Genomic DNA, 27,908 nt, shown 5'->3' on the forward strand with positions numbered 1-27,908 from the left:
GGGTCTCCTCCCGTTTCCTGCCGCGTTCCCGGGGCGATGCTGCCTCTGCCTCCCAGTCTGGATCTGCCTTCGATTGATGTGTTTGTGCGTTGAACAATCACAGCTTTCAAACAGCAGTTCCTGTGTTGTGTGAGGTGACATTTGGAGAGGAGCAGCAGCAGCTTATTAAATTGAAAGTAGGGGAGGAAAAAACTGACAAAGTGCTCGGAGTGCTGTGCTCTGGGTTGCCTCTCTCATGGAATCACAGAATAGTTTGGGTTGGAAGGGACTTTAAACCTTATCTCATTCCAACCCCCTGCCATGGGCAGGGACACCTTCCATTATCCCAGGTTGCTCCAAACCCCGTCCAACCTGGCCTTGGACACTACCAGGGATGGGGCAGCCACAGCTTCTCTGGACGACCTGTGCGAGGGCCTCACCACCCTCACAGGGAAGAATTTCATCCTCATATTTCATCCTCATATCCCATCTAACCCTGCCCTCTGGCAATGTGAGTAGGTGGTTGCTCCTCTGGTGGCTTGTAGTCTAGCCTGTGTCCCATCGTGTTCCATGTAAACCCCACAGCCTTCCTGGGTAAACTGGACTGGGGCTGGGTTTTACCTTAGGGCCATTATCCAATTCAAATTCTGGAAGTGTTTTGCTCCTCAGCCCTGGAGTAGTGGTGTCATGGTTGTTTGTGCTCAGAGGTGCTGGGATTTTAGTAGTGAGACACTTGCCTTGGGAAGAGGCTGCAGAAGGGGCAGAGCCTCTGAAGACAACCCTGTGAGATACACTTTTGGGCTGAAAATTGATAATTTTTCCAAGAATTGAACAAGAGGCTTTTATTGTTTGTTTGTCATGGCTTGAGCAGTGATTTTGGCTTAAGGGGGGAGGCAGGGCAAGCTCCAGATGTGAAGAAGAGCTTGGCAAGAAAAGCAGGCGGCATCCGAGCTGAAGGGAGAAGAGTGGAGCGGTGATATTCTGGAGACATTTCCTGTTGTTTGGTTGTTTTTCTCTTTTGTTGCAATGAAAATGTGGTCAGTCCTGCCCTGGGAGCACCAGCCTTGCGTGATGCTGCCTGTCCTCTGCCACCACTGTCACAGTGTCAGTGAGGTTTGTCCCCAGGCTCTCAGCCCTGCAGAGCTGCTGGGGACAGGCTGGTGGAGACAGGAGGTCTGGCTTCTATCCTTCATGTGGCTGTTGATTTGCTCCTGGCTGTGCCATAAAGGGTTTATTTTCTGCAGGAGGAGATGGCAGCAAATCCTTTTGTAATTTGTAACATTTGTGGTGCCTCATTTTTTGCATACACAAAGCAAGATTTCAAGACCAGGTTGAGCAGGACTTGGAGCAACCTGGACTACTGGACGGTGTCCCTGCCCATGGCAGGGGGTGAAATGAGATGAGCTTTAAGATCCATTCCAACACAAACCATTCCATGATTCTAACTATATTTGACTGATCCCTGCCAGGAAGGTGTTGGGGGCTGTGGATAGGTGGGGCTGGGCACACTGGGGGCAGGGGCTGTTGCCTGGGGCAGGGGATACTCAGGGGTTTGCAGCAGGGATGTGCCCTCTGATCCCTCCCTGGGGAGTGGATCCCACAGCATCTGTACCCCAGGGCCTGCAGGTGGGTGTGGGATGGGATGCCCACTGAGCATCCCCCGAGGTGTGCTGGAGAGTAGGACATGTCCTGGGCTGTGGATCTGATGGGGTGGCGTGTCCTTGTCCTCCCCAGGGGAGGCCTGGCGGCTGGAGGATGACTGCACGGACCCCCCCCGGGACCCCCAGCTGGGCACGGCGGTGGAGGACGCCCCGTTCAGCTACTTCCGCACCCGCTCCTTCTACATGAGGAAGAGCCTGTCCGTGGACAACCACCTGGGCTCCCTCAGCTATGCCGTGCACCCGGCAGAGACCAAGGCCGAGCGTGTCAAGACCAAGCTGCGGCGGCAATTCGTGAGTACCGGGGCCTGCCCCACCGCCACGCACACACACGGCTTCCCAAAAACACCGCAGGGTGGAGAGCTGTTCTTATGGCCAACATTCCCAAAACAACAGACAGAGAGGCCGCTCCAGTGTGGTGGAGCACCTGGCAGTGGCAGCTCAAGTTTGCCCGCGCCATGGCAGAGCCCCTCAGCCGAGGGGGTTCCTGGCTCCCTGATCTCGGTGGGCTGTCGCTGGCTCGGGGATGGCTGGTGCTCAGCCAGGTGATGTGTGGGGCAAGGGCGCGGTCCCTGGGCTGTCCAAAGCATGGAACGAGGCTGAAAGTAGGAAACAAGCTTTCCTGTGCTCAGCCTCACGTGCATGAGGAACTGCATCTTCCCAACGGTTTGTCCTGAGCCAACAGTGAGGGGCTGGGGCAACGACGAGCCAGCACTGAGTCCCTGGGGCAGCTCAGCCCTTCCTGGCCCTTTGGAGCATTCTGGTGGCCGGACAGCCAGGACACGCCAGGGCTACACCACAGCTGCAGGAGCCTCTGATCAATGTTTAATGGGTTTTGCCTCTTCTCTTTCCCAGAGACACCCGATCCCGGGGTTTGTATGGCCTTGTCCTGCCTCGTTAGGGGCTTGGGGATGTAATGAGGGCTCGGGTGTCTCCGGGATGAAAAGCACTTGGTGTTGATTGGCAATGGGTGAGAGCATTGGTACAATGGGAGCAGAGTAGGGAGTGGGTGCCTGTGCACCCCGAGGTGCTGAGGCTGAGGGAGTGGGGCTCATCCTTCCCCAGGCTTTGCTCAGACACATCTGAACCCCCCGAAATCGCTGACGTTCCTCTAACCCAGAGGAGGGGCTGGTCCTCCCCCGGAGCTGCTCCTGCTGTGCCTGGGCTGCGTCACTGCTGGACAGTGTGAGTCTGGGGGCTCTCCCTCCCTGCTTGTGCTTGGGTGGATCCTTGGATGTAATGCTGCTTTTTCCCCCGGAGGACAGTTCCACCCTCGAAGCGTGTTGGTGGCAGCAGTGGGTGCTGTGGGGGTGAGTCTGGGCGAGCTGGTCACGACCCAGGCGCTGCCAGTGAACCATCTCTGTGGGAGCTGCTGCCTTGGCTCGGGAAGCAGGTGAAAGCTCAGGGATGGAGATGAGTGGCTGAAAGATGCTGGAGCTGTTCAAGCTGAGGCGGCCCTGCTGTGGGGTAAGACAATGTCTGCTTTGTCTGTCTGCCTGAGTCTGCGGCCCCAGGTGCACCCAGCACAGCGGGAGGGACAGGAGGGCACTGCGACACTGGGGACCATTCCTCTTGCAGGGATGTTTTTTCAGTATCTCCATGGGACTTGTTACTCATGGCCCCCCTTCTGCACGTGTGGAAGCCCTTGGACTCTCAGCGCAGTGTCCTGGTGCCTGCAGAGAGGTGGGTTCTGCCCTGCCCTGCGGAGCAGCCCCCTGCCCCTGCCCGCTCGATGCCATCCCAGCACCTCTCAGTGCTGTCTGTGGCCCATTTGATTTGGCCTTCGAGTTCCTCAGGTTTTGGGGACCTTTAGCTTTCCTCAGTGTATCCCTGGAGCTGAGTGTTCCTCAAGGAACAGAGTAGGACTTCTATAGGGTGTGGATTTTTTTTTTTCCCTGCTACATCATTTCTGGTTCATTCTGACAGGTAAAAGCTGTGGTTGCTGTAGGCTTGGCTATGGTCTCTGACCTTGTGAGACCTGCTGAGAAAAACAGACTCATTCTACTTGGCAAGGGCATCCTCAGGACCCTTCAGAGGAGTCTTGGGCAGAAAGTGTGGAGGAAGGTGAGCTGGTAACCCTTACTGAGGCTTGGGCCAGTACAGGACCAGCATTCCCCACACAGCTCCAGAGCCTGGTTTGTAAGATGAAAGTAAAGGTCTTGCCAACCTGGGGAAGTTGTTTCCTAAAGCAGTTCTGGGCTCTGTGTCCTCCCAGGGCTGGGTAGACACCTTCCATCTCCATGCTGGAGGTGTTGCAGCTTCCCCTGGGTCCGTGCTGTGCCCTCACCCTGCCTGGCACCTGCTCTACCCAGCCCTGGCTGGTGGAGGAATCGATGCCAGGGGGGATCCACTCTCCTCATGCCTGGCAGAGCACGCACAGGAGAGAGCATGATTTGCCTTTTCCCCCTGGCTCATCTGGGACCTTTTAGGAAAGTCCATGTTTAAAACTGGATTCATTTTTCCGGGCTGTTGCACTTACCCAGCCTATAACACTGATTCCTGGCTTTGCTCTTTCCCTGCTGACAGTCTGAACCACCTTTGCCACGCAATGCGGCTGCTCGGCTTCATTTTCACATTCCCCAAAAATAGAATTTTGGGAATTGCTGAGTGAGGGGGGAGGCTCCTGAGGCTTTGGGTGGGCAGCAGGGACCCTACGCTGGCAGGATGGATGGAGACAGGGCAGAGCTATTGCCCCCATGAATCCAGTGCTGTGTGGCACATCTCAAATCTCACATCATTAGGCTCTGCCTAACGAAGGCTTCGCATGCTGGTCATGGACATCTGAGCTTGTCCAAGGGAGAATTTATTACAGCTTGTGTGAAAACACTGGAGTCTGGCCTCCCTGCATCCCTGCATGTGGAGAGCTGGATGCTGCTGGGGCTGCTGAGGTGCAGAGGGAGCACCTGCAAATCCTGCCTGGCCCCGTTGTCCTGGAGCAGCCGCCCTTCGCGTGTCTGCCGGCGCCCAGCACCCCTGCCTGCCTCCCAGAGGGTGCAGGGTGGATTTCCTCCACCCCCCCATGGTGACATGTGTCTGCGGTCCCACTCTGGTGTGTGATGGATCTGCACGTACAGATTACTGGAATTTGCATAATTTGAATTTTAAATGAATTCCAATTTTTGTGATTGTCAGGACTAGTTTTCTTTCTAGTAAAGCCTTTCCTTTTAGCTCCTCCAAGGCCTGTAGTGCTGTCAGCGATCCCGCCCTGGAGACAGAGGAGCGGTTGATTGCTTTTGACACCTGTCTCTCACAGGGATCCCTGGCCTTGTCCCAGTCACTCCGGCTGTGATGGAGACATGACCAGGCTGGGACTGTGCTCCGAGACCTTGGTGTGTTGTTTGGGGTCACTCGGGCATGGTAAGGGCCTGGTTTGGGTTTTGTGCCCTGCTGGCTCTGAGACAGGCAAAAGAGGAGCAGGGAGGGGACCTTCTGCAGTGTCCCTTGCCCAGGGGCAGGAGGAGAGTGACATGGCTGAGTTACAGACTGTGCTGATCTCCTTGTCTTCGCAGGAGAACTGATCATTAAAGGCAGAATTAACCCTGTTAAACTCAGCATTAACCTCACAGAGCATTAAAGGAGGTCACTAGGCCTGAGTCACTGTCTGTGGTGGCTGCAGGGACAGTCAGTGCAGATTGCAGCAGGGCTCTGAGGGGATGTGGACTCTTCCCTCTTCCCCTGGGGAGTTTGAAGGTCTCTGTATCTAGGCCAGTCATTCTGGCATTGCCCACTGACTTTGTGACATTATAAGGAAACCTTTCAGCCTGATGGCACAGATCCTGCTGCCTCTGGAAGAGGAGGAGCCAGTGGTGCCCGGGGTCCCACCAGCTGGATTTGAGGTCTCTATCTGACCCCCCAGCTCCTACCAAATTACGTGCTGCTCCCTGTGCACGAGGGAGGAGTTGGCCAGTTTGTGCAGGGGAGATGGAGCAGATCAACCCTTGGCATTGCCATGGCATCCCTGGTGCTGCCCCAGCTGCACTTGTGCTTGCTGTACTTCCTCTGTTTTACAAGCAGGTGACTCAAGGTTGTGTTGCTTCCCTGACTCTGCACTAATTAACTTGACTCTGCGCTCTCATGCACTAATTTATTTTTTAATCATCATTATTTTTTGGGTAGTATTTTTCCAGGCAGTGATTCTGATATGAAATGTCTGTGCCCTGCAGGTAACACTTAGAGCACTGTTTGTCTTGGGAGCTCTACAGATGAGCTGAGCAGAGGTAATCCCTGCCTTACAAAGCCATGATGAAGGAGGAAAGGCAAACCGGGATGGTAGAGCCTGGGCAAGGGAGGCAGCGAGGGGAGGAACTCACTGTGTGGCAGAAACTTGATCACAGCTGGTGCTCACTGGAGTCACTCACAGGGACTGGGCTGGCATTGGCTGACATGTACCTGTCCAGGTTTTCCTATTCCCATGAATAATGATCAACCCAGAAATGCTTCCTGTTGCTGGTGGTCACTGTAGTAATATTGGAGAGCACATGGGTCAGTGCAGAAACCTCCTCACCCCAGAGCAGCACCAATCCGTGGGATGTGAATATCCCAGTCTGGGCTTTTGGTGCCAGCTGAGCTGGGCAGAGCCAGAGACCTAGTAGGACATTAGTAGAACTCAACTCTGCTTTATCACAATGGTTTGGCCTCGTTCCTAAGTGTGCAGGGACTTCCCAAGTCTGTGGGGTGCAGCCAATTGTCTCCTGTATGCAGCCAGTGCTGGAGGCTTTGGCATGATGCTTTGGTGACAGTGAAGTTGGTTACCTGCTGTAACCCCACTGGTACCAGTGAAATCCTAGCTCTCTCCTTGCTGTTGGATTCTGTTCTGACACTGCTACAAACCTGGTTTCAGAAAGTGTCAGCAAACAGCCAGAAAATGCTTGGCTGTGCCTGTAGTTCAGTGTGACAAAAAGAAATAATAATAATAAAAAAATAGAATCATAGAGTCCCAGAATGGTTTGGGTTGGAAGGACCCTTAAAAAAGATCTCATTCTACCCCCCTGCCATGGGCAGGGACACCTTTCACTATCCCAGGTTGCTCCAAGCCCTGTCCGGCCTGGCCTTGGATACTTCCAGGGATGGGGCAGCCACAGCTGCTCTGGGCTGAACAAATGCCTGTGCAAGAGGCAGGTCAGCTGTGCTTGGTGGGGAGGTGGAGCAGAGCGGTGGGTCCCCCTGAATCCACGTACACACTGCCCCAGCCTCCTGAGCAGAATGGCAGCGAGTGCCTGAAGGAGGTGGGTGCAAAGGCAGGTGAAGGATGAGCTCTGTGTATCACTGCCTGGGTCCAGCCCCTCCCTGTCACATTGCTCATTTTCTGACTGTTGTTCATTGAGTATTTAAAAAAAACCCCAACAACCTGATAAATAATGTGATGTTGGAGACAGAGAGCAGCACATTCCCCTGAGAGAAGGGAAGAGGCTCCCTGTGAATCACCCCACTTTGCAAATTAGTGTGGGAGTGAACAGGCCCAGTGATGCTCCAAACACAAACCTACCCGGCTCATTTCTTTGGTGAACGTGGTTTTATTTCCAACAGCAGCTTGTGACGTCCCAGCAGGTTCTTTTTGGTGGCTGTAGTAAAACAGGGATGGCTTGGGAAAAGGAGAGTGTGCTCTCAGCATTCTCACACAAAGGGAGATGTCTCCTGTTGGAGGAATTAGGAATTAGAGAGGCAGATTGTGGGGATCACTCCAAGCTGGGCTGGTTCTGTTGGGGTTTGGGACAGTGTGATACATCCCACTTGGGCAAAGCCAAGCTGGGGCCAGGTATCTGTGACAAACAGCATGGGACTGGCTGAGCTGGGGTGGGTGAAGCCTCTCCTGTTTGCTGTCGGTGATGTGGGCCCGGTGCTGGGCAGAGTGAGAGCACAAGGCTCTACAATAAACACACAGGAGCTGTGGGACCCTGAGCTTGAAACTGGAAGGGTTTTTTTGCTGAGGACTACTTTGGGTTTGATTTCAATGCTGCTGTTGTGGGGTGGGTACTAGTGAGAACTACATATAATTTTCCAGGGCTTTCCCAAGAAAATATGCAGGCTAGCTTCGGTTCTCTCCAAATAACTTACCCAAAGTATCATGAAAGAACCTCTAGATTAAAAATAGAATCACAATGAAAACCCAGCACGATCTCCCTGCAAACCTGCAGTGATTGCTCCCTCTGCTGGCTTTGCTTTGGGGAGGAGAGCCTGGGTCGGGCTGCACAGGGCTGGGGATGCTGTGGGGCACGAGGAGGTGGTGGAGGGAGCATCCTACGGATTGTCAGAGGGAAAAGCAGTAGCTTCAGCAAATCCAAGTGCAGGGTCCTGCACTGGGGCCAGGGCAATCACAAGCACAAGTACAGGCAGAGACTGGATCAAGAGCAGCCCTGAGGAGAAAGACTTGGGGTGTTGGTGGGTGAGAGGTGTTGGTGGACATGCCCTGGCTGTGTGTACTGGGACCCAGAAACCCCCCGTGCCCTGGGCTGATCTCACACCGTGGGCAGCAGGGGAGGGGGGGATTCTGCCCCTCTGCCCCCTGAGGTGAGACCCCCCTGCAGAGCTGCCTCCAGATATGGGGGAACCAACAGCACAAGGACGTGGAGCTGCTGGAATGAGTCCAGAGGAGGCCGTGGAGATGCTCCAAGGGCTGGAGCCCCTCTGCTCTGGAGCCAGGCTGGGAGAGCTGAGGGTGTTCACCTGGAGAAGAGAAGGCTCCAGGGAGACCTGAGAGCCCCTTCCAGGGCCTAAAGGGGCTCCAGGAGAGCTGGAGAGGGACTTGGGACAAGGGATGGAGGGACAGGCCACGGGGGAATAGGTTCCCACTGCCCGAGGGCAGGGTTAGATGGGATATTGGGAAGGAATTGTTGGCTGTGAGGGTGGTGAGGCCCTGGCACAGGTTGCCCAGAGAAGCTGTGGCTGCTCCATCCCTGGAAGTGTCCAAGGTCAGGTTGGACAGGGCTTGGATTCACCTGGTCTAGTGGAAGGTGTCCCTGCCCATGGCAGGGATTGGAATGAGATGAGCTGTGAGGTCCCTTCCAGCCCAAACCATGCCATGATTCTCTGAAGTTTCCAGCCTCTGATGCATTAACGTTTTGTTTCTGCACGAGGAACATCAAATGCTCAGAGAGCAGCAGGGCTGAGGAGGAGGAGAGCAGAGTCCTTTGCCAACTTCCAATTTTACTCTACTTCTTCAAGCAAGACTTGCCAAAAATGTGCACCGTGTCCTTTGGTATGTGAAGTTTGTGTGAAAGAAGAAAATAACCACAGTAATTTAAAATAAGTGAGACACTATTTTTGTGAGCTGGTGGGTTCCTCCTCCTCCTCAGGACTGGAGTCTCACAGCGTGAAACTCAAACGAGTTTTTGAGTGGGAGCTGCAGCCTGGGCGGGGTCTTGGCGGCGCAGGGTGGGCTGGGGATGCTTTGGGCTGCAGCCAGCGATGGTCCATCTGCGTGGAAAACCAAACGCTTTTGGGTGCCTTGATCCTGCTGAGCGCACAAAGACTTGTGCTGGCGGGGCCCAGAGCAGGTTTGGTTGGGGTGAGGAGGTGCCTCTCCCAGTACAGCTTCTCCTCCTTTGGCTGGCTGTCCCCTCCCAACAGCTGGCTGTGATGGTGACAGTGGCCACACGTCGGCTGCCCAGATCCTTCCTGGCCTCTGTATCCATCCAGGCCCTGGCTTCTGGGGTTGTTCCTCTTAATCCCAAAGTGCACACTCTGGTGAGTTTTGTCATCCTGATTTCCTTTTCTTCTGTGGTTTAACCACAAGAATGGCTTTGTGATGGCAGGTCCCTGGATCCAGCCTGGTCACTGCTCAGACCATGTCCCATCCTCTGCTGACTGTGGGGCCTCTTGGTCCTCCTGCAGACCTTCCTTTTGTGTCCCTTGGAGATCTGCTCTTCTGCTCTTCCTCTCGAGCATCTTGCTCTTGCTTTCCCAGATCTCAGACAGCAAATCTGTTTGGTGTAGTCTGTCCTCTTAGACTCGCAGTCTTTGGGTTTTCCTGATGTGAGGGAGGCAGGTGCCCCAGGCTCATGAGCAAATGCTGCAATCCCCAGATGCCTTTCATTAGCCATTGGAGCGTGCCAGCGAAGGAAGTACTTTGACAGCCTGAGGTTTAAATGCTTCAGAGCACTTTCCCTGCAAGCAAAGTCATACAGGGAGGTGCTTGTACCTGAATAAGCCCTTTGGGACACCCTCTGTGGCTTCATAGAGACTCAAGGATCTGGCAAGTGGATTCAGCTGCAGGCCTGGGAGCATTTGAGTGTAGTGCTATGTGGAGGTGGCACTTGGTGTGTGCTGGATGCCATCAGCTGGCTGCTGCAAACCTCTCCAGGAGCAGCCTGCCTGGGTTGCTGGATAAATCACCAGCGGGCTGTAAAGAATTTTTTTCCTTTAGAAAGCATGGAGCTGTGAGATGCAGTAGCAGCTGTGTGCTGCGAGAGGTCTCTGCAGCACAGCACTTTGTGCACCCAGCACAGAGCGGCTGCTCCGGCTCCTCTCACCACCCCTGGATGAAGTGCTTCCTTTTACCTACCCCTGCTCTCACTGGAGAGCTCTGAGTTCTCAGCCTCTAAATCATGGGATCTCATACTGGTTGGGGTTGGAAGGGATCTTAAAACTCATCTTGTTCCATGGGCAGGGACACCTTCCACTAGATCAGGTGAATCCAAGCCCCATCCAACCTGGCCTTGGACACTTCCAGGGATGGGGCAGCCACAGCTTCTCTGGGCAACCTGTGCCAGGGCCTCACCACCCTCACAGGGAACAATTTCTAACCCTGCCCTCTGGCAGTGGGAAGCCATCCCCCTTTGTCCTGTCCCTCCAGGCCCTTGTCCAAAGTCCCTTTCCAGCTGTCTCGTACCTCAGTCTCCCCACTCCTTGCACCCTGGAGCCTGTGGAAAACTACCAGAGCTCCCCAAAGCACCGGGGGGGTCATGGTGTCAGCACGTGGTGGCCACATCTGACTGTCCTTCATTAGTGATGCTGTCAGGGCTCTGTGCTCTCCCTGCCCTGCAGCCAACACTTGGCTCTTTGCTGCATCCACTTTCTAGGGTGACCTGTGACCGGGGTGAGTGGTGGGACGTGACTCTGGTGCTCCCTGGGCGTGCTCATCCTGCTGCAGGTTCTGGGGTCCCAACACCTCCTGCAGGGTTTGCTGCCTGCTGGGTGTTGCTGGATCTTATAAAATCATGAAATCACAGAATGTGCTGAGTTGGAAGTGACCCACAAGGATCGTCCAATCCAACCCTCACCCCTGCAACATGCCCACCCCCAACAGTCCCACCCTGTGCCCCAGAGGATCAGCCAAACCCTCCTGGAGCTCTGGCAGCCTTGGTGCTGTGCCCACTGCCCTGGGGAGCCTGGTCAGTGCCCAACCACCCTCTGGGGGAAGAACCTTTTCCTGAGATCCAACCTGAGCCTGCCCTGGCACAGCTCCAGCCATTCCCTGGCTGCTGTCCCTGGTCCCCCCAGAGCAGAGCTCAGTCCCTGCCCCTCCTCTGCCCCTGCCCAGGAACTGGAACTGCAGTGAGGTCTCCCCTCAGTCTCCTCCAGCTGAACACACCAAGTACCCTCAGTGTCCTCACACAGCTTCCCCTCAGGACCCTTCCCTATCCTCATTGCCTCCTTTGGACACTCTCTAATGGCTCAATATCTTCCTTATATCCCAGCTGAGGAGGGAGTGACTTTGGGGGATGTTGTTACAGACCAGAACCCACACGTGAGCAGAGGTTTTTCTGGCCCACAGATGGCCTTACCTGCCTCTCCCTGCAGCTCCCATGGCAGAGCTAATCTTCAGCAGCTTCCCTGGCAATGCAGTGTATGAGGACAACTGCCAGCCTGCCTCATGGGATGCTGGCACGGACAGGGGAGAGCTGATGTGTCCAACTTGTGTTGCCATGTGTCTCCTTTCCCCCTCTGTGCATCAGTGCCCACCTTGGCACATAGGAACACACTGGCAATGTGAGGTTTGTCTGGGCATGGTCTTGAGCTGGTTGAGCTCCTTGGGGAAGGCTGACAGTGGAAGGCAGAAGGTCCAGTGGAGACTGAGGATGGGGAAAGTTCTCTGCCATCACAGGGTCCCTGGCAGGGTCTCCACAGGTTCTCTCCCTCACCAAGAGGCTCGTGGTTATGTCTGACACTTCCCAAGGAGCACAGCGAGGTGGAGGCTCTGGGAAGGAGCTGGCAGTGATCTCAAAGGGGATGTTGGGGCTGGAGATTAAGTGGAGCATTTCCGGTGGGAAAGCTGATGTCTGGGCTCAGGTGTCACCTCACTTTGACAGCAACAACAGCCCCGTTGCAGTTGGGAAGGATGGAAAAAGAAAGGAACCTGAAACCTAAGAGCTGTTTTGCTATTTACTTTGGTTCTGTTTTTACTCCAAGAATAGAAACAAAGACGATGGATTTGCATCACCAGGAGCAACTTGAGGAGGGAGGAGGAAGCGATGGGGCCTCATTAGTGGCAGGAATGTGCTGGCAAGAGGAGGGCCCTGGTGACAGGGAGGTGGTTTGACCTGGGGGTTCCTATTAGCATTTGGTTCGTCTTACTTGTGTTTTATTTTTTTAATGACCAGTTTGTGAGGTTCAACAAGCAGAGCCTTGTCTCCACAAGGGAGCACTGGCAGAGAGAGCCCAGGCTGTAGCACAGAGGAAGGTGCCCTTGGAGGTGCCCCAGTTGCATAGTCAGGTCTTGATCTCCTGGAAAGAAAAGGAGATTTATCTCCCTCTATTTAGAGGGCTTTGCATGTTACATGTAAAGCTGTTTTTCCTCATTCCAGCTGCTGCACTGGCATCTCCGGTCTGAGCCTGGTCACACCAGAGGACTCAGAAAGCAGTGGGATGGTGATGGAGTTGCTGTGAGACCTTCAGCCCTGCTGACCCTCACCCTGGGGGAGGGAGGGCTGGGGTGGATGCTGTGGCTGAGGAGCTCCTGATGCCTCGTTTCATGGCAAGGGCCGTGCTTGCTGCCAGGCTGATGAATGTGTCCTTGCTGAAGCCTCCAAGCAGCCCAGGAGAAGGTGACCTGGCACCCAGGAGCAACTGGCAGGGTAACAGAAAGGCAGAATGATGTTTTTGTGGGGTGAGAATTTCCCTCTGTTTCTTTGGCTGTTACAGAGGTGTCCAAGTGCCAGCATGATAACATTCAACTTCTGGATCTTCTTGTTCCCTGACAGCAGAAATGTTCCACTTCGTGCTAAGTTTCAGCACTTGTGGACGCTTTGAGGAAAGCAGCATGAAACTGCTGTCTTGGAATGACCCTGTGGGCTTCCAGTTTCTCTGTGCGCTGATGTGGTCCTGGGAAGACCCTACATGCTCCCAGTTTCTTCATGAGGTTTTGGGGTCCTGACACTCTTGTCTAGGCCTCTATTACCTCCTGGGGAAGAGAGGGAGGAAACTGGTTGCTGGAGCAGAGCAGATAAGGAGCTCCATGTGAGGAAGCCCCACGGGACAGGATGTGCAGTGGCTGCTTGGGTGGGAGGGTGGAGCATTGGCTGCCCCAAAAAGTAGGGAAAATAGAGTCCCAGTGCCTGGTCTGAGAGGGGGTTTGTTCTGACTGTGGGCCTTTGCTTGCCGTGGAAAGGCACCAGGCCCTTTGCACTGCGATCGAGCCTTGTGATGCTCCAGGAGGAACACACAAACCACACAGTTCCCTGGGAGACTTTCTGTTGTTGAACTTGTTTTTCCTCATGGGGAGGATTTGGACAGGAAGCAGGAGAGGTGCTAGAGAGTCCTAGAGAGATTCGGGTGAATCCAGCCTTTCCCCCAGACCTCTGGCTGCCCTGTGGCTCTGGTGTGCTCTTGCCATATGTTTCAGGGTGACAATTTGTTCATCTCACTTCTGGAAAGCACTGGAACAGGCTGCCTGGAGAGGGTGTGGAGTCTCCCTCACTGGGGGTATTCAAAACCCCCCTGAACACAATCCTGTGCCATGTGCTCTGGGATGACCCTACTTGAGCAGGGAGATTGGACCAGGTGACCCCTCCAGTGGTTCTTCCAACCTGAACCATTCTGGGATTCTGTGACAATGCTGGTGGTCTGATACAGCATTCCCAGCCTTTCTGCACTGAGCCTGTGAGGAGGCATCTTCTCAGGGAGGTGTAGGCCCTTCTGCCATCCTTCCATCTTCTTCCTCAGGGGGCATTGACACCAGAGAGCCTTTTGATGTGATTACACATTGCCTAGTAAATCAGCAAAGCTGCTTTGTCATCTGAGAAGTTGAGTGGGGAAACTGCAAATCTTCAACTGGGGCATTGCTGTGAGTGAATTAATAACTGGAGCATCCTCGGGCATGGCCTGCTCTGAGTCTGTCCGACAGGACACACCAAGCTGGAGACTGAGCACCACGTGACAGGAGCTCTGCCAGCTGGGCACATCCTGCTGGGGCTCATGCACTGATTTAACACCAAACTGGTTTTAGTTTCCAACATGTTCAGCAGATCAAAGTGTTTTCCTTCCCTCCCCGTGGCCACAGGCATCCACAGATGACACCGCCGAGCTCCATGGTCTGCGGTGCCTGACCTCCCTCTGGGGGTGTCTGTCCTCCCTCTGGGGGTGTCTGTCCTCCCTCTGGGGTTGTGTGTCCAGTCAGGGTCCTGCTTTTTGAGTGCCCTTTTCTTGCTTTCAGTGGTGACTGAGAATGCTGAGCTCCAGCCATCTGTCTGTTTGGGCTGGATTTTCAGGGCAATCCTCCAGGACTGTGGTGTGGTGAGGTAGATGTGCCCCAGCACATGTGCCTGTGGGGTATGGATGGACCTGCTCAGTTTTGGAGCCTTGCTTTCAGCTTTACAAGGGTGAGCTGCTCTTTTCAGGCCTGCAGCGCTTGAGACAGTGACAGGCTCAGCTTTGTCTGGGGTTGGGCTTTGAGCCCTTCTGGGAGCAGCAGGTTGGGATGGGCTGTGCTTGGCACCCGCAGTCCCTCTGGCATCCTGCTGGTGCCACTGCAGTTGGGTTTGGTTTGTGCTCCTTGTTTTCTGTGTGTGCCCCATCGTGGGGTTGTGGGTCTGACTAAAGCCCAGGTGCCTCTCTTGGAAGAGCATCAGTGGAGCTGGGAGAGCCACCGGGAGCCCGAGTGTGCTGCAAACGCTTTACTGCGGAAAGTAATGACCTTGCTGAGAAAAGGCCGATTTTTCATCCTGGGAAGGAAATAAGTGAGGAAGTTACTGTCACAGAGTGGTGAGGAAACCTCAGTAAAGCAGTCTGGGAGCGTCCCAGGGCAGAATCACAGAACCATAGAATCTTCTGAGTGGGAAGGGACCCACAAGGATCATCGAGTCCAACTCCTGGCCCTGCACAGGACACCCCAACAATCCCACCCCATGCCTGAGAGTGTTGTCCAAATACTCCCTGAACTCTGAAAGCCTGGGAAGGAGCAGAGGGTGGGATCCATCTCTGTTCATCCTGCAGGAGACCCTGCCTGTGGAACTGAGAAGTGGCTCCTTCATCCCCAGCTGGCGCAGAACGACAGTAACTCCCTGCCCTGCTCATCCTCCCAGCCACCCCACCTGTAGCCCCAGCTGGAGGTGATGGGACCCCGGCAGAGAGTGCAGGGGGCAAGGCTCAGGTTTGTTTTAAACCATGTGCACAAGGTCCTTGGCTGCTGTGAGCTGGTGTGGGGCTGCAGGACACTCAAAAGTGACACACAGCTCAAAGCCTGGTCTAAATATTTTTAACTACCCTGCATTTGGAGACCTTTTACAAACAGAAAGTGACAAGCCATCTCTTTTCTGTGGCCTTGGCCACAGAAAAATATTTAGATCAGCAGCAAGGCAAGTAATCTTGGTCCAGGGCTTTACTTTGAAGGTTCTTTTTGCATAGGGTTGATCTTTCTTTAGTCTTGGTTTTGTTTAGGAGTTCCCATCATAGGCAGACTCGGACCCTCACACCCTCGGACGTGTCTCCTTTCTCCAGGACCATCCAACACCCCCACAGGCATCACTCCCCCTTCCCAAAAAGTTATTGTTCCTAGAAAGCAGAGCAGCGCTGCTGGAATGTTAATTGGGGGAAGTGAATAACCAGGGCTCCCCTCTCCCCTTCCCCAGCCCCCTCTTAACAAGCAAATTGCATTTATTTAGTCATTGAAGGCCCTGTCTCTCCTCCCCTGGGCAGACTGAAGTGTCCATTGTGCAGCCCCACACTGGGATTTGCTGCCATTTGTTCGCGGAATTTTTTTTTTTAAGAAAGGCAATTTTTAAGGAGGGCGGGGGGCACAACACCCCTTTCTCTCTTGCTGCAGGGAGAGATGAGTTGTGGTGGGCAGAGGTGGGCACGGGAGTGGGTTTGTCACTGGTGCCGTTCCCACAGTCACTCGGGCTTCACTCGTGGAAGGGAATGTGTGTTTCCTCACCTTTCCTTGTCAGCCTCATGGAGGAGGCAGGGAATGTGAAACCCAGCCTGTGTCTGCAGTGGGAAGCGAATCCATCGTGCCTTGCTGTGTGCTCAGGGAGCTGCTCCCTGCCAGCCCTGGGGCCCTGCTCCCCAGCCCATCAGCCCAGCCCAGTTGGTGGCACTGGCAGGGCTGTGGCTGAGCCTGTGCTCAGCTTGATGGGAAGAGGTTTTCCCAGCAAGAGTGAGGCTTTGAAGCCATCCCTGCAAACCCACTAGAAGCCGCTGAGCTGGCCCGGGGGGACTGTGGGTTTGTATCTTGTGTTGCTCTGTGGTGAGAGCTCCATCGAGCACAACCCGAGGCCCAGCCCAGCCTGGGCTCTGGTTTGTGGCCGAGATTATGGTTTCCACAGATGTGCAGAGCTGGCTGGGGGCCCCCGGCTGGGCTGGGGCAAGGACAGTCCCCAATATTTTTGTTTTCCTGCTCATTGGTCTTTGGATTTACCTGTTGAACCACTGGATGGGTTTTAGAATCAGGATCATAGAATGGTTTCATTTGGAAGGGAAGTAAAAGCTCATCCCATTCCATCCCCTGCCATGGGCACGGACACCTTCCGCTATTCCCGGTTGCTCCAAACCCCATCCAACCTGGTGTTGGACATTTCCAGGGATGGGGCAGCCACAGCTTCTCTGGGCAACCTGTGCCATCACTTCCAGGCAAATGATAATCCAGATCAAATGAATAATTCTACCAAGTGATTAAAGTAAAAACAGGTAATTCTGCAGAGATAGCATTGGGTTGAAAACTGAGGGCTCAGTCCCAAATCTCTGCCACAAAGCCCTGCAGGATTTCAGGCCCTTGGAAGGCATATTCCCCGTGTTTTGTGCTGAGTTTAGGCAAGCAGGCCTGGAAGTGAGGAGCACTGCACGGCTCCCAGTGGCACCAGAGGGATGGTTTGTGCTGGGCTGATGCTCAGCCCCGTCTCATGCCCTTTTCATAGAATCCCAGAATATGCCAAGTTGGAAGGGACCCACAAGGATCATTCAGTCCAACTTCTTGCCCTGCACAGACACCTCAACAATCCCACTCTGGCCCTGAGAGCATTGTCCAAATGCTCCTTGAGCTCTGTCAGCCTTGGTGCTGTACCCAGTGCCTTGGGGAGCCTGTTCAGTGCCCAACCACCCTCTGGTGGAAGAACCTTTTCCTGAGATCCAACCTAACCCTACCCTGGCACAGCTCCAGCCATTCCCTGGATCCTGTCCCTGGTCACAGAGAGCAGAGATCGGAGCTGCCCCTCCACTGCCCCTCCTGAGGAAGCTGCAGACTGTGATGAGATTCCTTCTGCAAATCAACCCTCTGGGAGCTCTGGATAGCTCCTGCTTCCCAGCTCTCTTTTTCAGATGGCAGACAGTGCTTTGCACTGATGGGTATCTCTTGCTGCCTGTCCCGTGTCCAGTTGCTCACCAGCTTTGTAGCACCTGAATGTGCAGAAAACCCCCTCAGAGCAGCAAAAGGCAGGTGTTGGATGCTGAGCCTGCTTGGTGGCAGCAGCTCTGCAGGACCCCTCTTGGACTGGTGTTTGATGTTAAGTGTAACAGCATCGGCACCTGCGTGGGAGCTCGCACCCCCTCCCTTGGGTGTGCACCCCCCCTGCACACTGGGGTCACCCCTGTGCTCTGCTTGCTCGAGGTACATACAAAGGGAGCCATGTCCCATCTTTTCCATAGGTTAGACCCCATGTTTTCCCTTCCCAGCTCCCTGCTCGAGTGCCAGTGCAGCTCCAGCCGCTCTCTGTGCTTCTCGTTCCCCCCAGCCCTTGCCTCTGCTCACTCTCCCTTACTTCTCCTCCTCTCCTCTCCTGTTCACTCTCCTGCAGCTGGGAGAAGCTTTGCTGGGGTAGGGAGAGATGCAGGTTGGCACTGCCATGTCTGAGAGTCAATGGGAGAGGCACCGTGGTGGCAGGAGGAGGTGGCAGGTCCTGGCTTTACCCATCCCCTCCTTTTTTCAGTGCAAAGGAGGGCGAGCAGCAGCTGAACCAGACCAAATTCTGGGTGTCTCTGTTGCATTTGGAGACTCTTTGTTGCCCATGTGTTGCTGATTTGTATATTCATGATTAAACCTGCAGCTGTCCAGCACCAGGAGGATTTGGGATGAATGACAATGACAAGAGACAAGGTCTTTACAAATAAAGTAATCATTTCTCCCTGCACTTCACATTCATCCCCTTTCAAAGGGTCTCTGTGTGACGCAGATTTGGTGCACTTTGATGCTGGGACTGCGAGGAGATGTCTGGATCTTGCAGCCCCCTTTATTCCCATGGCAGCTGTGGGTGTGATGACGTGGGAGGAAGGGGCAGTGTGTTAAATGCTCTGATAGTTTCTAATGGTGTCAAAGTCTGCCATTTAAATTGGGACTTTCATGCTAGAGAAGAACTGAAAGGGGAAGATGGGCGTGAAAATCGATGCCGTGGCCTCTGTTCCTCCGCAGCGTCCCTGTCGTGGGTGTTGATCAGCTCCCTCCCCTGGTCCTGCTTCCCCTCCCACTGGAGCTTAATCCTCTGCTGATGGCATCCCTGTGTTGCCATGGGAATTGCTTCACCTCTGCCTGCTGGAGAGCTGGAGCTGGATCTGCTGGTGGTGACCTGGTGTGGAGGTGGCACCATTCCTGCTGGGTCCGTGGTTGGCACCGAGGTGGCAACACATGCCCTGCAGCAGCATCAGGGGACTGGGGCATGGGTGGCATCAGCAATGTATGTCATGTTTTAGCTGTGACTTTGACTTTTTACTGGTGTCTGCAGTTTATCATTCAGAAGTGTTGGCCTGTGCTGCTGAAGGCAGAGTGGGTGGTCAGTCACCTCAAGGTCTCTCCCTGGCCCCTGGTGGTCCTGCCTCCTCATGTTCCTAGGAGTTGTACCCTGCATCCACACTGCTGTTGCCTTAGTGTGAGGTTCTTCTAGTAAATGTTCCACAGCTCATCCTAAAGCTTCCTGAATTGACCACAACTTCTGGTCCTCACCTTCCTGGAGTCTGAGAGACCAGTATTTGCCCATCAAACTCCCCAGAGATGCCTGGCACCTCTCCCTTGGGTGCTGTACAGGCCTCTGCTCCCTCCCTGGAGATGGTGATGGGAACAGGAATGGCTACTCCGATCTCCTGGCACGGCATGAAGGGCTCCTGGGAGAGCAGTGGCAGAGGGCAGGGGTAACGTGGGATGGGCTGTGGCCCAAGGCTGTGTAGGAGCCATATCCCCAAGGGGTGTGGGAGCCATGTCCCCAAGGCTGTGGGACCTGCCTGACTAAGGAAGGATGGGGGCAGCCTTGGAAAGCAGAGGAGTGTGGATGAGATGGCTTCACTCTTACAGAGGTGATGAGCAAAGCCCCAAGTATTTAAACGAGGTGTTCCCTTGAGCTGAGGCTGATGTGAGAGCTGACTGTCCTGAGAGCTGCATGGTCTGAATGAGGACAGACCATGGTGGGCACAGCTGTGTGCCCTCATGAGGTGTCTCTGCAGAGAGGAGGAGCTGTGTGTACCAGCTGCTGACATTCATCCTGGCGCACGGCCGAGGGCAGCAGCTGCCAGCCCACCCTCGGAAGGTTAGTTGGTTGCTGATGGTGTTGGATGTTTTTCCTAAGCTCCACCTCAGAGCTTTGAAGCTCCACAGAACTCCAGTGTGAGAGGAGAGCTCAGAGAGGTGTGGTGGGATTTCTGTGGGTCCTGCCTTTAGGGATCATGGTGTCTGGGAGCTCCTCAGGGTGACCTGTGACCCTCCTGTGCTGGCAGGGAGCACAGGTTGTGGCAGGGAGCTTTTGGGCACATCTTGCAGGAGGCTGGGGGTTGTGCTCAGAGGTTGATGGACAAGGGCAACTCTTCTGTAAGTGACATAGACAGGGCACTGTTGTGGCATTGGTGGGGTCAGATCTGTGGTTCAGTGCGTCCTTGGGCACCAGGGCTGGAGTGAAGGAGATCTGCTGGATCATGATCTTGCTGGTGTCCAAGGCCAGGTTGGATGGGGCTTGGAGCAACCTGGGCTAGTGGAAGGTGTCCCTGCCCATGGCAGGGGTTGGAACGAGATTAGCTTTAAGGTCCCTTCCTACCCAAACCATCCTGTGATTCTAAAACAAAAATGGATTGGGCTGCATGGAAAAGCTGGAAGCCATGTAGTAGGTAGGACAACCTGAAAAGTGGTAAACAGTTTTCCCCCTGCAGTTATAAAATGGTAAAACCCCAGGGGGTGGTGACCCTTGAAGTTTTGAAGTTTTACCCAATGAGTGCTTCTGCAAAGTATAAACATATCACACTCAGAACGGAAGAGAAGGTAGTTGTAGTTTGGTGGTAGAAGTGATAGCCATGTTCTGAGGCCACAAGGAAGGGGCTCGGAGCCCCTTGGGGCCTCTGGGGCTCCCCCAGCCCCCGGCAGCGGGGGGCTGCAGGGACTTGGAACAGCATAAAGCTGGGCTAAGTACCTGTGGCTGAAAACTAGAGAAGTTTTCTCTACCGTGAGTGGGCAGACGGAGCAGCGGCAGAGGCAGCAGCGGACGGAGAGCAGTGGCAAAGAGCAAACAGATAAGAACTGAAGAAGCAGCAAACAGCATGCAGCCAAGAGAGACACAGAGTTGTCTGAGAGAGCCGAGAGAGAGAGAGAGAAAGAGCAGCAGAGAGAGAGGAAGCTGGGGTAAGAACTGAAATAAAAACCCCAAACTGCTTTTGTGACCTTTCCTAAGTGGAAAGGATGGACACCTACTGAATGGAAGTCCTAAAACTGCAGCAGCACCGCAGAGAGGAGCTAAAAAGCTCAGAGGAAGAATGCAGAGGGGGTGACCTTGGTCTCTCCCTGCTGCTTGAGACAGAGCACAGAGCTCTGTAGGGACCTTGGATGCCCTGAAGATAAGGACTGTCTCAAAGACCCCTGCGCTTCGTGAGATGACGTGGTGACAGCGCCCTTTGTCCTGGGAAACGCAGCCCACGGAGGAAGACCCTCGTTTGAGGATGAGTGGCCGAGGGGCTTGGATACCCCTTGTGTGTACTGGCAGAGATCCAGCTGCTGCAGGAGAAGAAGAGCGAAACAGATAGATGCCTGCTGCCTTAGAGACTACTGCTCTGAAAGTGGAAAAGGATCTTTCCTTCTTCCCTCCTGGACTTTTATTTGGAGGGGAGAAGAGATTTGATCCCTTGTAAATACTTATGTCATGGTAGAGATAATTAAGATTGTATATAATGTATTGTAGTATTTATTTGTACAGTCATTGTAATATATATTCCCTTTCCCCCATTTTCAGTCTTGTGTGGTTGTCTGGAAAAAACCATCTCACACTGGGTTGAGATGTGGGAGGGGGCTTAGACTAGGGAATTTGATTTTGGGGCTCTCAAACCATGACAGTTTTATAATTGAAAATCCAAGCAGATGATGGTTTTACAGTCATCCACCTGATTTAAATGAAACCATCACCATTGCCCAAGGACAGCTGTTGACAAAGTAGCTACAAAGTTCCCAGGAGCAAAAATACTGTTTGAATGAAACACAGGGCACACATTTGGGAAAAGTGGGCTGAGTAAGACTCTGAGGTATTTTTTTCCCTTTAAATAGCATGTTTGGAAGATAAGAAAGTAGAAGAAATGTTATTTGATGGTAGGTCTGTTCCTGGAGGGGAAGCACATGGAGCACATGGGGCTGTTTGCTGTGCTTGGGGTGTTGTGTGGTGTTGGAAGGATGCGTGGGGGAGGCTGGGCAGGGGTGGGATCTTCATCCCTCTTTTAGCAGCGCGTGTGTCCTGGCTTGGTGAGACTGGCTTGGTGAGCCATAAACAGAGCAAAGTTTGCTTCATTGCCAACCCAGATGAGATAAAATAGTTTTATCGAGATTTATGGGGATAATAAACTATGCAGGGAAGTTTATGACACGTCTAGCTGTGATCAGGGAACCTTTAAAGGGTTTATTGGGCAAGGATGTTGTCTGCATGGACAAGCCCTATGTGGTGCTGGAACAGTTGGAATTGTGCTGTTTGCTTAAAATATCTTCATTTAAGCCATTTATTTGCCTCTTCCCAGAGTCTCTCCATAAATGAACCTGGCAGGAACTGTGTGCAGGGAGAGGACTGGTGGTCAGTCACCTCCTAATTTTCATCCAAACAAGAGGGAGATGAAGCTGGGGAGATCAGCTGCAGGAACCCACCACAGAGCACCAGGTTAAGGCTGTGTCGCCTTCTGGTGTTGGTGAGCTTAAAATTGGGATAAACTGAATTTGTGCCCTCAAGCCATTGATTCAGGGCTTCTGATTGCCTAGATGTGCATGTGGCTTCCTGCCAGCAACCAAATAATACCATAAAGTCCTGCCATCCTGTGAAAAAAGGAAAGGGATGGAAAACGTGGAGGTTGTCAGAGCACAGGTCAGCACCACTCTGGGGAGGACCTGAAGTGACAGAGCGTCTCCTGCTGTGCCCAGGGAACACAGAGGTGATGAACAGTCCTGGATTCTCCACGTAAGAACCTGGACCCGTGTTGCACAAGAGATCTGGGAGTGAAACCACTGAGCTTAGCAAATCTGAGAGGACAAATGTGTGTTGCTGAGGGACAAATCCAATGGCCCTATTACTGACTGGTCTCTGAAATTTTGAGGTAAAGGCAGCCTTGTGTTGGGATTTTCGGCAGGTTGTGGGTGGAAGAAGCTGTTTTACAGTTAACTTAAATCACCATAGGAAACGAGAGGTGGCTTTGGGATGGGTCTGTGCCCTGAGGTTGTCCCAGCTCCCTGCTTGGTGCCCACCAGCACAGCAAAGTCCCAGTGGGACCTCTGGGCTCTGCAGCAGCCTGGCCATGTCAACCCTTGCCTTCCCCATCCCTCTTCCATATCCCATGACCATTAAGTGTAATTCATTGCTTTGATTCTTGACCACAGCTGGGGAACTTTGTGGGGAATTTTGTTCCTTTCCACCTCTTGCTGTCAGACTCTGTGGAACAGAACTGGGGAGAGAAGAGGCCACCATGGGAGTGGCACTGTTTTCCCTGTCACTGAGCTCAGCATTTGAGCCCTTACCCCAGTGCAGAGTGGGTGGGGAAGTCATGGAGATGGACTTGGTCTCCAGTTGTGTTCCTGTCCTCTAATGCAGGAGTTTGATCTCCAGGTCTCCCTACACCATTTCAGTTAACTTTTCTTCATGCTTGGGGCCCGAGGAAACCTTTTTCTTTCTCTTCTGGATTTCTCAAGGAAGGGAAAGCTGATGTCCCCAAATTGAGTCAGTGATTTTAGATCATGTTGTCATTTCTGCAGGAGGGGTTTGCAGAGGGGGCCCTGTCCCTCCTGCACCCACTGCCCACCCAGGGCACAGCTCTCCACGGGCAGTGATGGCTTCCCATCAGCTGGAATCTCTCCTGCCCCAATACCATGCAGGTTGCTGCTGATCTGTAGCTCTGCAGAATTCCTGGTGCCTGCTCCAGGCAGGATGCCTATTCCCGCTTTTCAAGGTAAATAAGATACCTTTTGTTTTCCAAGCACAGAATCAATTTACATGAGAAGCTTTCCCCTGTAGCTTTGAGAGCTGATCTCAATTTGTGATCTGCAAACTGCCTGGAGGGGGAAGCAGAGCTTGGTTTGGCCACTCAGGGCACTGGAATGGAGTCACATCCTCAGGGGCAGGCAGGGCTTGGGGCAGAGTGGACTTGGGAGGATGTCCAGTGGGCATCTGGGACTTGGGCACTGGCCAAGGGAGAGAGAATCATGGAATGGGTTGAGTTGGAAGGGACCTTAAAGCTCATCTCCTTCCTGTCATGGGCAGGGGCACCTTCCACTGTCCCAGGTTGCTCCAAGCCCTGTCCAACCTGGCCTTGGACACTTCCAGGGATGGGGCAGCCACAGCTTCTCTGGGCAACCTCTGCCAGGGCCTCACCACCCTCACAGGGGAGAATTTCTTCCCAATATCCCATCTAACCCTGCCCTCTGGCAGTGGGAAGCCATTCCCTTGTCACTGTCTACCCATATAAAAAGTCTCTCTCCCTCCTTTTTATAACCCCATTTAGGCCCTGGAAGGGGCTCTCAGGTCTCCCTGGAGCCTTCTCTTCTCCAGGTGAACCCCCCCAGCTCTCCCAGCCTGGCTCCAGAGCAGATGGGCTCCAGCCCTGGGAGCATCTCCATGACCTTCTCTGGACCAGCTCCAACAGGTCCCACGTGTGGGCACAGAAAGATGAAACTGGAAATGCTCTGGGGCCAGCAGGCCTAATTCCCACTTTGAACCCTGCTTTGTTTTCTTTTTTTTATTTTTATTTTTTTTTATAAACTTGTCCTTTAAGAGAATTTTCTCTCTGCAGCACACAAGGATTGTATGAAATGCCTCCTGTCTGGTGGTCTCTGCAGAGGTTCAGCCTGTGCCTCGTGAGGAAGCGTGGTGGTGGTTTGCTTTGCTCGTGTTGTCACGTCTTCCTTCAGTTATGGGATAAACATTAACACCACAACCACCCACTAACCAGGCGCTGCCTGCCATGGCTTATCATCCCAGCCCTGGGCTGTTGGAACAACTTTACAACACCCTTAAGTTTAAAACAAACACACGCGAAACCCAGTCCCTGTGGGTCTATTAGAGCTGACCAGCAAATGTGCATTTCATTACCCAAAATATGCTGGTAGACCCAGCACAGACAGTGAGCCAAGAGGAAGCAGACCTGCAAAACACTTTGTATAAAATATGAAAAGTGGTTTTTTTTATTTTTCCACCCCTCCCCTTTCTCTTCTTGATTTCTCCTGCTCTGAATTCCTGGGTAAAGACTTGTATTTCTGAGGGAAGCCCAGGCACCAAGCTGGGAGATGCACTGGGCAGCTCAGGCCCAGGAATGGCAGGGCAGGAGTGAGCTTGTGGGCAGTCAGAGGACATAGTGTGCTCTGTTTTTATTTATTTTTACTTCTTTATGGCATCAGTGCCTGGAGGGGAGACCTGCTTGGGGTCATTTCCCCCTGTGGGAACAGAGCCATGTCAAGGTCCTGCAGTGGGAGCAGAACTTTGCTGGACTGGCATCCTGGGGGAACAGGGACAGGACAGGGTGTTCCTCCTCTGGCTGGGGAGGTTGGCACAGAAGGGCAGGGATAAGGGGGCTGTGCGAGCCCTACATGGCTGGGCACCACAGAGCTTGGCACTGACTGTGTCTGGCTCATCCACCAGCAGGAGTCCTCTGCTCTCACCCCCATAAGTGGGAGGGAACAGTTTTAAACTAAAAGGGGAGAGATTTAGATTAGGTATGGGGAAGATAATGGGTGGGGAGGCCCTGGCACAGGTTGCCCAGAGAAGCTGTGGCTGCCCCATCCCTGGAAGTGTCCAAGGTCAGGTTGGACGGGGCTTGGATTCACCTGGGCTAGTGGAAGGTGTCCCTACCCATGGCAGGGGGTGGAACGAGATGGGCTTTGAGGTCCCTTCCAACCCAAACCTCTCTGGGATTCTGTGATTCCCACGGGATCAGCAGGTGTGGCTCCGAGGTTGGCCCCGTCCATGCAGACACATCTCAGATGAGGACTGGTAACACCCAGCCCTCCATTTATCCTGCTTGGTGCAAATTACAGCCATCAGGGCTCCCCTTTCATCCCTTCTTGGTGGGCTTGGCAGGAAAAGCTCCTGCCTTTTCCAGTGGGATTTTGAAGGCGTTCATTAATTTGCAGTGTTGATGATATCTCCTGGTGCTTGGAAGGATTTTGTCATCCGAGGCCGAGCTGTGCTGCACAAGGATCCTGTGTTGGCCTGATGTGCAGGGGAGGCCAAGGCCAAGCCCGTTTCCATGGGCTTTGAAGAGCTAAACAGCAATAAGTGTCTAAAGAGTTATCTGCTTTCTTTTTTTTTTTTTGGAAATATTTTGCCTTTGGATGACTGGCTCGTTGTTCATGTGGAGCAATGATTTTTTATTCAGCAATGTCCACATATCCCACTGCTTTCCCTCCAAGAAAAACAGAGCAGCTGTCTCACCAGTTCCACCAGACTGGTCTCACAGAGCGGAGCCCGGCTGGTGGCTCCACGCAGGGAGTGTTGTTGCATGTGAGAAGGTGACTCACCATCGGCCCTTTGGGCAGCAGCAGCTGTGGGCATTTTCTCTGGCTGCTTTTGGACAGTTTAACAAAGTCATGCCAACTCTGCCCCATTTTTCAGATGGAAAAATAGATGGGGAACCCATAGTTGATCAAATTAAAGAAAATTCCAGGTAATATTAAGAACAGTACTGGCTTGTGAGCTCCAACATCAGTTATTTCACCTTTATTCTGATCAAAGGACAGACTCTCTGAGGGGACTGTGGCACAGGAACCACTGAGCTGTATAGCCATGTCCCTGCAGGTGGGATGTTCTCTGTGGTACAGGGAAAGGTGGATTTGGTCACAATCAGGGAAAAACTGCAGAAAGCGGTGATGGGGGAGTACCTGGTGAGGGCTTCAGGAGAGGCAAAGCAAAAGCCCCCAGCCCAGGTGTGCAAGCAGGGTAGAGGGTGCACAGAGCTAAGTATCCCTTCCCATCCCTGGGAGTCAGGTTGGGCAGGGCTTGGAGCAACCTGGTCTAGTGGAAGGTGTCCCTGCTCATGACAGGGGTTGGAATGATTTGGGCTTTAAGGTCCTTCCAACCCAAATCAGGCTGTGATTCTGTGAGCTTTGGCTTTGCCCTTTGCTCTGGGGGTGAAGGAGGTGCTGAGCATCACCAAGGCAGAGCAGCCCATCCCTGCTGTGAGAGCAAGGCCTCTCTCCAAAGATCCAGAGAATGGATCTTTGGAGAGAGAGACTGACCAGGCAAAGCTCTGAGCTCCTGGTGATGTGCAGCTGGCACACAGCATGAGCAGGATGGGGCAGGATCTGTGCCAGCATCCCAGGGGTGGGAGAAGATGACTTGCTGGGCCTGGTTTTGCAGTCCCTCATGGCTGCAGGGAACGGTCCAACCCGAACGCCGAGAGCTGTGCGGGGATTTTCAGTCCCAAGTGTTTCAGATGTGTTTGACTGGCTCTGTGTCCGTGGTCAGGCTGTGGATGGACACGCTGCTGCTCTGGCCTGGAGCTGCCTGGCACAGGGGTTCAGCTGGGATGGCTGTGAACTGGGACCTTGGTTTTTAGCACACGTGGCACTGAATTGCTTTTTTTCAGTGGGCTGCAAAGGGTCCCTGATTCAGCACTGACTGCACTTGCTCAAATGGACAAATTTAATTCAGGATGCGGAATTCCCAACAAACTGCTTTTCATATTCGCCTGCAGTGTGCGATAAGGGGGTGATCTGCACACCTTAACAGGTTTCTTTACTCAAAAGGAATTTATTTGACTCACAGTACACCTTTTAATAAATAATTCAGCCTAAAACCTCCAAACTCCCCAGTGCAGCAATGTCTGAGCTGGTACAAATGTCAGTGCTGACCCAGCTGCTGAGTTTGGTGGCCCCACAGGGGCTCAGCCTGTGCCTGAGCCACACCAGGGGCTTTGCTGGTGGTAGCAGGTGTTGTGCTCTTCCCTTTGCTTTTAGAATTTTAGGATTTCAAGTGTGGGGATGTTCAGGAGCAGAATCTGTGGTTATTTTTCTCCTGTCTGTGGAGCAACTGTGCCAAACCATATGGGGTGGAAGTGGGAGGAAGATGGAGACTAGGGCAGTTCCCCAAATTAACGCTCCAAAATGGTGAGAGCCTGGGGATGGAGGATGCCCTGTGCCGCCTTCTGGAGTGGAGCAGTGGGACTGGGGGAAGGAGAGCACGTCCAAGGGCCTGTGGGGCTCAGGGAAGGTCCCCAGTGGGGTTGTGGGTGCTGGTGCCACTGACTCAGGTCTGGGGCCAGGCACCACCTTGGTGGAGGAGGTTTTCTGACTGACTTTTGCTGCAGTGCTGGGAAGAGGTTCTGGCAGCCCCAGCTGGCTGGTAGAAGCCCTTGCCACAGCTCTGGACATGTCATATCTATTTCTTCCCTTGCTGTCTGTGCTGAGACCAACCTGCTCCATGTGGGCAGAGCCTCCTCAGGCACATTGTCATTGTCTGACTTTCCTGTCCCCTTTTACCCTTT

The 27,908-nt window shown here is 53.6% G+C and overlaps 1 protein-coding gene across 3 annotated transcripts in view; it reads left to right on the forward strand.

The window, feature by feature from the left end:
- Positions 1 to 27,908, forward strand: part of LOC127467735 (ankyrin repeat and fibronectin type-III domain-containing protein 1-like) — a 192,410-nt gene that overhangs the window by 24,434 nt on the left and 140,068 nt on the right. For all 3 annotated transcript variants that reach the window (XM_051780018.1, XM_051780028.1, XM_051780035.1), the window contains exon 3: positions 1,714 to 1,931. In XM_051780018.1, coding sequence (XP_051635978.1) covers positions 1,714 to 1,931 — 218 coding nt within the window. The remainder of the gene's footprint in view (positions 1 to 1,713; positions 1,932 to 27,908) is intronic.

This window comes from Manacus candei, unplaced genomic scaffold (genome assembly GCF_025592945.1).
Source record: "Manacus candei isolate 608988 ecotype Guabito, Panama unplaced genomic scaffold, ASM2559294v1 h1tg000002l, whole genome shotgun sequence".
Classification (NCBI taxonomy): domain Eukaryota; kingdom Metazoa; phylum Chordata; class Aves; order Passeriformes; family Pipridae; genus Manacus; species Manacus candei.